The following is an 8,167-nucleotide window of genomic DNA, read 5'->3' as shown; positions in this document are numbered from 1 at the left end:
TCCAAGTGGCTATAATGACAATATGATTGTAAGTATTTACTTTTTATTTATTATTTTGATTCACAAATACATTTTTCAATTCTAATTTAGTTTTTTTCTTAATTGGTAGGTTGAGGAAGCAATAAGGGCATATAGGATGCATAATGGGGTTCGGAAGTGGATGCAATGCTATAATATGGTGAAAGACTCACCCAAATGGAAGAGGCTACAGTTGAGAAATTATTTGCAACCTACCAAAAAGTCGAAGTCAAACAGTGGGGAAGGAGGTTCATCAGTTCCAATATCAACTGCGATAACTCAACCAATGGATTATGATCCACACCAAGTTGATGGGCTTGAGGATAGGCCTATTGGAAAGAAAGAAGAAAAGAGAAGAAGGCAAAAAGAGAAAGAAGAAGGTGATTCTAAGTGGAGGAATCCGCTAAGAAACTTGATGATTTTCTGGTGGAACTTTCTAAAACCACCAAAGAAGGCTATGAATTGGAAGCTCAAAGACATTTGAAGAAAGATGAGATGGAATTCGAAAAACTTCAATTGAAGAAAAGTACGTTGGATTGGAAGCTCCAAATCCAAAAAAAAAAAAAAACTTCAATTGAAGAAAGATGCGTTCCGAGTTCGAGAAGATGAAAATGGTGCGAAAATACTAGGAATAAAATTAGAAGGATTACCCGAAGATGAGCGCGAAATTTGGCAACTCGAAAGGGCAGAAATTTTACAAAAACTGAAGAATCGACTTGGCAATATCACTGGTAGTAGTCAGTCTAAATTTGAGTTTGTATGTCTTTTAATTTGAGTTTGTATGTCTTTTAATTGAGTATTTTAATTTGTCTTTTAATTTATGACATACTTTAATTTAAGTTTGTATTTTGATTTTAATTAGAATGTACTTTAATTGAATATTTTCTTTTAATTTGATATTTTTTATCATTCTAAAAAAAAAATCGGCAGAGTCTACTTTGTATTTTCAAAGTTCTCATATACACAAATCCTTTCATAAAACCACAAATACATAGAAATAAACTTGTAACACAAATACATAGAAATTGAAACGATAAATAAACACAAAGTGCAAATAAAAATAGAAATCAAGTCTGACCACACCGTCCACGCCTACCCCACAAATGCTCAACCAAGTCATTTTTCAATCTATCATAAACAACTTTTGAACGAACCCTTCGACGCCAGATGCCCAACGAGATAGAACAAAGTGGCGTTGATTTTCATATGCACCTTCTTTACCTGGCACTTCATACTCAGGAATATACTGCGGGATATCCGTTTCATGTTCATCTTCCACAATCATATTGTGTAAAATGATGCAAGTTCTTATAACAGTAGCCATGGTCTCCAAATACCATAACCTGCACGGATTGGCTAAAATAGCCCAACGCGACTTCAATATACCAAACGCCCGCTCTATGTTTTTCTAGCAGCTTCTTGCTTCTTTGCAAAATATTTGTCTTGTGCAACAGTCGGTTTAGCAATCGTTTGAATCAAGGTGGCATAATTATGATAAATACCGTCAGCCAAGTAATAGCCCATGTCATAATGATGGCCATTCACAGTGTAGTTACAAATAATAGCTTCATCATTTACTATATCATCAAATATTGGTGAGCGGTCAAGCACATTAAGATCATTGTGAGAACCCGCCATTCCAAAAATAGCATGCCAAATCCACGTGTCACGAGAAGCAATCGCCTCCAAAATCACTGTTGGTTTATGTACATGGCCAGTGTGAGACCCTTGCCACGCGGATGGGCAATTCTTCCGTTGTCATTGCATGCAATCAATGCTTCCTAGCATTCCAGGCCATCCGCGTTCCTCAGACTCTTCAAGCAAACGTTGAATATCTGCAGCATTTGGTTTGCGCAAGTATTCGCCTCCAAAAATTCTAATAATTCCATCACAGAAATAGCACATGCATTCATGAACAGTTGGCTCAGCAACATGAAACAAGTCATCTACTAGATCAGCTAAAGACCCATAAGGAAGCATTCGTATAGCAGCAATTACTTTGATTTTTGGGTTAATCCCAAACTTACCCGTACTATTAACTTTTTATTAAAAATAAGGTACATTATGGTTAAGATGATTGAAAATATAATACAAGTAAATAATGACTGACCCATACGAAATCGGCCGAAGTCGTTAGCATTTACACGAGCCAATGTTGCCTCGTACTGACGATTCTTGCATTTTATTTCTTTCTTCGAACTGCCATGTGGTTTATAAGAAGACTCCACTTCTTGCTGTCGCAATAAACTCAGACGATGTCGAACCAAAGATAGAGCAATAGCCACTAATTTACGAGTTTTAATTGCAGTGTTATCATTTGAAGAGCTCGAGCTCGATGAAGAATCAGAATAAGATGAATTAGAAGAAGATGAATGATCCATTGAAAAATCATCAAGGGTTTTGATAGTTTTTTTTTTTTGTTTTTTGGCTTAAGGAGATAAGTTTAGGATTAGAGGGAACATGAAAAATTAAGAGAACCTCGCATGATCAAGAGGGTTAAATGGTTATAACACGCGGTTTCTGGAAAACCGCGTGGGCTTGGGCCTGTCAGATGGGCTTCATTAACACGGTTTTGCAAAAACCACGTCGGCTATATGGCGCGGTTTATCCAAAATCGCGTCATTTGATGTTGCTCCTAAAGATGGTTGGTGTTTTTTTGGTTTGGTGTTTGGTTTGGTTCAAAAATTTGGTGTTTTTTTGGTATCACTCCTAAAAATGCTCTAAGTTTTAAATTTGGACAGATACAGTGGGGCTTTGAATATGGCTTTCTCGGTTTAGCAAACTAGTAGTCAGCATAGTACAAAATATCAGGATATAGGTGTTTATCAATACTCAATTTCTTGATATGTATCGTGGTCTCGTGGATATATCTTCCTCTTTGGAGATATTTTACATTATTTGATATGCAAATATCATAGATATATCTAAAATATCGATAAATATCGTAGATATTGTAGATATAATGGTAAATATTAAATAAAATTGTTATCTAAACAAAATATCACCAAATATCACAATATATCATAAAATATTAAAAATATCATCAATATCATCAAAATATTGCCGATATTTACAGTTATATATATCTCTAAACTTATCGCGATATTTATATATCTTTTGTTGAATTCTTGATATTTTTCGTGATATATCGCCAATATTTTGTAATATGGTAGTAATTATATAGAGAATTTGTTAGTTGTAGGCTACAACTCAAAGAATCAGCTTTAAAACTTGGTTGGTCCGAGGTCTAACTTTACAAAATAGTCGCAAGAAGCCAAGAGCCAGGCAACGGAAGATCTCTACTTAAACCGTTTGGGTTTATTCCTTCATTGGGTTGGTTGGGTTGGCTAGAGAACCGGAAGCTGGGCCAACTATATAAAAGTATAAAACATCAAAAACCATTCCGACGGGCATTTTTTAGGAATCGGCTTGGGCTTGTCTCGCACCATTCGGCTTTAAAATGAACAATAAGGGTGTGTTTGTTATGATGGAAAGGAAAGAGCTCGAAATGGAAAGGCTCGAAAATAAATAAGAGTGGTAACAAATGAGTTTTAAAGCGTTTGTTTTTAGTTCATATATAAAAAAAATGGAAAAGCATATTTATTTATTTTAAAATAACCCCGAAAATTTTGTGGAAAGGAAAGGAAGTTCGTTTAAATAGATAAATAGAAACTTGACATTTACTATAATACGACTTGAGCTCAATTTCAATAATCAATTATTCCTTTCCGAGCTTGCAAACAGCATGATTATTCCTTTCGGTTTTTGTTTAGCTCGAATTACCAAACACATATATAAAAAATCAAAACCATTCCGACGTGCATTTTTAGGAATCGGTTTTATTTGTCCGTCACCATTCACTTTAAAATGAACAATAAATAAACAGTGTGGTGAACAGTTGTCGTCGGTGTAGTGAACAGTGACAGACGGCAGCCATCTGTTGAACAGTAACAATGAACATTAAAAGTGAACAATACAGACTGTTCTGCTAGCTGTTGCAATTTAACGCATTCTGATGTGTCTTCCATAACCTATTTTTAGCAGGTGCTAAACGCCTAAAAGTAGGTTCGTGCTACACAATAACTCAATAAGAACACAAATTTAACTGGGTATATCACACATCACACCAGCCAAATTGAGGACGCTTCTAGCAGCCCTATTGGAATGGAGGGGTCGTATTTCCCACCCGCGTATTCATCTTTCTTTCCGTCCCCAAAGTTCGAACGAGCAACTACAAATAAACAACCACCTGCATAGCATTTATTTGAGTCCTTAAATTAGCATCCAGCTAAAAACTAATAAACTATATGCCATTAGAAATAATTACATTATCGATTGTCACCTGTTCCGAGCAAGAATATCACTCTTATGAAAGGAAACTCAATCCAGTACCATATAGAAGGGAAAATGATCAACCTTACAGATTCTAAACAGGCCAGACTAACTGAATCAGATAACCGTAGAAAAGCCATGTCTTCACAATGTAGCGCTTGCCTTAAAACTAGGCACAGAGCACAGAAGCATAACTAGGCTGGACTGTTGTACCGTATTCAGGAACATTACTGAGGAAGTTATGATTGAGAAAACATGAATGGTATTGCTCTTCTTGAGAAATCTCAAAAACATTCAAACAATTAAAGGCCTGTATTTCTTATATACATTATTTAAGATAGAGCTCCAGATAAAGGTTGACACATATAAATACACAAAACAATTAAGGTGATGACCAACTATCCAGTAAACAGTCCATAAGAAAAACAGTGACATTAGAAGCCAAAAACTGGAATAAATTCATATGCCTGCTCAAATTTGCATAAGCATGTAATACGCCAAGCCTTCCAAGTTCCAAGTTGTACATGAACAGCTTTAGTTAAGACAAATTGGTCCTGTCAGTTGCATGCGCGGATGTCCATTGGCATCAAGGCTTTGATATCACGGAGAGTTGCACTGGATTGGCAAGAACAGAACCTCACATAACGAAGAATAAAAAACTCTAACATTATGCTGCACCTCGACTGTGCAACAAGACTGTCGGAGCGCTTCTTTCTACACAACAGTACAAGATGCAGCCAGTCACTGTTATCCACTCGACATTTCTTGCCTTGTTCAACTGATGATAAGCAATGAAAAACATTGCAAGCCAAATATGACACGGCGAAGTAACATGTCAACAATTCATCCCATCTACCTCATTATAAAGTGTCAGGCATGCCTAGACATAAACTTATCTAAGCTTCCCTCTCTCGTTCGCTTTTTTCATTTAAATAGGTAACAAGAACGTGAAAATGCGAAACATTTTACAAAGATATTTAGGGACTAAGAAGAGACTCAGAGAGTTTCCTCGGGCAGGCTATTTTATTATATACAGCCAACAGTATGCGATAAAGTCTTTTCTTGTTCAATTTTCTCTATCGTTGTTAAAACTACATAACCTTGGAAATTTTTTACACAAATACTGAACTTTGGTTAAGCATGAGAAACTTGCAGGTTGCCACAAATAATGAACCTCTACAAAACTACGTTTTTTAGCAGTGAAATGCAGAAACTACATACCTGAAAGGGCCTATTGACAGGAAAAACCCAAGGCAAAATTACTTCTACAATCATGTAAGGATAGAATGGGGTCAATTATTCTCACCTGTAAAGGATTAGTGGTTTCTTTGATCCTTAAATAGTGATGGAAGCCTGCTCATACGAATATGTACACCAAAAAGAAAAAGTTAAAAACTGAACACTGCATTGTTTCAAGTTACACCTTGGCACTTCAACAAAGAAGCAACCTCTAAATGAGCATTCCATGTTGCCCCACATTACATTAGCATCTGATCATACAACAAAAGGTGTTATGCTTCTCAAAATTCCATATCAACTACCGTTTTCTTCCTTCTGTGCCCCTGGAACTGAAAGTAGTGGTAGATTTCCAAGTATATCATCGAGTCCCTCAAAGAATCCAATCCCTTCAGTGGCTTCTGCATCTATGCTCCCAATCTCCACTCCTTCGACAACACTAGCCCTTTTAGGCTCTTCTACCTCAGCTTGGACCTCCAAGTTCAAATCCATACCCAGCCACTGCGAATCTGATCGCCCTACATTTGCCTTATTCTGAGGTGTTGCAACGGTCCGATTGTTAGGTCTTGGCAGGACAGATTTCCTCGCTGTTGTTTTTATCTTCACGGTGCTCTGAGGTGCTACAACGGTCTGACTGTTGGGTTGTATGTTTCTTGGGGGTATTGATTTTCTCGCCGTTGTTTTTATCCTCACCGTTGTTTGAGGCTCCACATTGTTGCCCCCAGTGCCAACTTGAAAACTTGTCGAAGTGTTCTTCTGAACATTTTCTGTCTTCCCCTTCTTCCCACCACGATCATCTACCAAATCAGCTTCTTCACCAGAATCACTACTCGAAGATGTGTTATTTCCCTTTTCCGCTTCACCTGGCTGCGAAGGAGGAACCGGAAACATCGAACTAAAAGGTGTCCAACTCGAGCCCTTCCCCAAATTATCTTGGGCCGTAAACCCAATCGGAAAAAATGCCCAACAGCAGTAATACATATCCTTCCCAGGACCAACCGCAGGAGGCGGCGTAGGAACCACCGCAGCATGAAAACCCCTTCGACAATTCTGACACCTCAAACAACATTCCTCATAAACTCTAGGATACTCATAAAGATGATAACAATATGGACAAACAGTCCAAAAACTCGATAACCTTGACGCCCCTACCCCCTGAGAAGGTAAACCCTCATTCCTAACCTTACCATTCTGCCCCTCTACTTCCTCCACCTCCTCATCCGCCCCTTCGTCCGCCCTCACAGTCTTTCTCTTCTCTCTAGCACTTCGTCTAACGGGCGATTCCTGCGGTTGGGGTTTGGATGGGGGTTTCTTTGGAGCGGCGGATTTCAATACAATGGGATCAAATTTCTTGTATAATTTCAACTCATTATCATAAAGAGACTTTTTGGACAAATCTGATAAAAAAGCCCATGCATCACAAACAAGTTTAAAAGCATGATCTGAAAATGAGTATCTACTTTTATCTGGATGTAAAAGTAGAGCTAGTCTCCTATACTGACGTTTCACAATATCTAAATCATAATTACTAGATTTAGTATGATCAAGTTGGAGAATAGCATACCAATCAAAATGATTATTGATTCTTTTTTCACCAGCTAATAAAACATCAACTATTGTTAATATTTGTTCTGCCCCATCAATGTTTGGATCAGTTTCTTGTGCTCTTTTTGCAAATCTTTGACTTCCTAATAAATCTTTTGCTTCTAGTAACTTTCCAGAAACTTCTATCCATCTTTCTGCTTCTGGTTTTGGAACTTTTGTTGCTTTTCCTCTTTCCATTTTTGCCCCTCTGCTTCTTCTAAAGGGTTGTAATTTTTTTTTCTAGGTTGTTGAAGATGGTTTTCAGGTTGAAGTTGGGTGGAGGTGTGCTGATTTGACGAAATGAGACTAGTATTTTAATGAAATGACACCGGTTTTGTTTGTCAAGGATGGATATTGACTATGGGTAGTTTTGTCTTTTCGGGTATGGGAGGAATTTTTTCTTGAATGGTGAAAAAGGCACATGTTTTACAGAGGTTTTGCTTGACAGTTGCTTTTTTTTACTGTTTTTAGATAAAGTGAAACAGTTAGACAGTTACACGTAGCAGACGTCAGTTTTTTGTTCAGATTTCTAGCTTTATCCCCGATAACTTAGGCCAATTAGGTTTACCCCCACATCTATTTCATCTACAAGTTTACCTCCAAGATCATACCACATCCAAGTTAATTGTTATTTTTTTCCTCAATACATGTAAAAAGACTTTATTGCTTTTTAAATAGTTTTCTAGCTTTACTCCCAAAACTTAAGCTAATTAGTTTTATCCCCTCCCGTTTTTTCATCTAGAGATTTATCCTCCCAGTTCTTTCATCTAGAAATTTATCCCCCATAACTTAGGCCAATTAGTTTTACCCTCTAGTTCTTTTATCTTACCCCCAAGACCACACCACATCCAAGTCCCCTAGTTCTTTATTTTATCCCCAAGACCACAACACATCCAAGTCAATTGAGTTTGACCGTTATATTTTTGGTCAAGACAAATGAAAAAACTCTAATGCTCTTTTCTAGGTATAATTACACAAATACCCTATGATTTTGGCA

The 8,167-nt window shown here is 37.2% G+C and overlaps 1 protein-coding gene across 1 annotated transcript; it reads right to left on the bottom strand.

Moving 5' to 3' along the window:
* Positions 1–5,718: 5,718 nt before the first annotated feature.
* Positions 5,719–7,611, bottom strand: LOC147492419 (uncharacterized). The gene has a single exon (XM_086566183.1). It carries the CDS (start codon positions 7,366–7,368, stop codon positions 5,884–5,886), a length of 1,485 nt encoding a protein of 494 aa, XP_086422309.1. The 5' UTR covers positions 7,369–7,611; the 3' UTR covers positions 5,719–5,883.
* Between the last annotated feature and the right edge of the window lie 556 nt (positions 7,612–8,167).

This window comes from Coptis chinensis, chromosome 6 (assembly GCF_015680905.1).
Source record: "Coptis chinensis isolate HL-2020 chromosome 6, ASM1568090v1, whole genome shotgun sequence".
NCBI lineage: Eukaryota > Viridiplantae > Streptophyta > Magnoliopsida > Ranunculales > Ranunculaceae > Coptis > Coptis chinensis.
This window is presented reverse-complemented; position numbering and strand designations above follow the sequence as displayed.

What these genes read in the sequence shown, in the direction of transcription:
- LOC147492419 (XM_086566183.1), bottom strand. Translation starts at nt 7,368, where the DNA reads ATGGAAAGAGGAAAAGCAACAAAAGTTCCAAAACCAGAAGCAGAAAGA.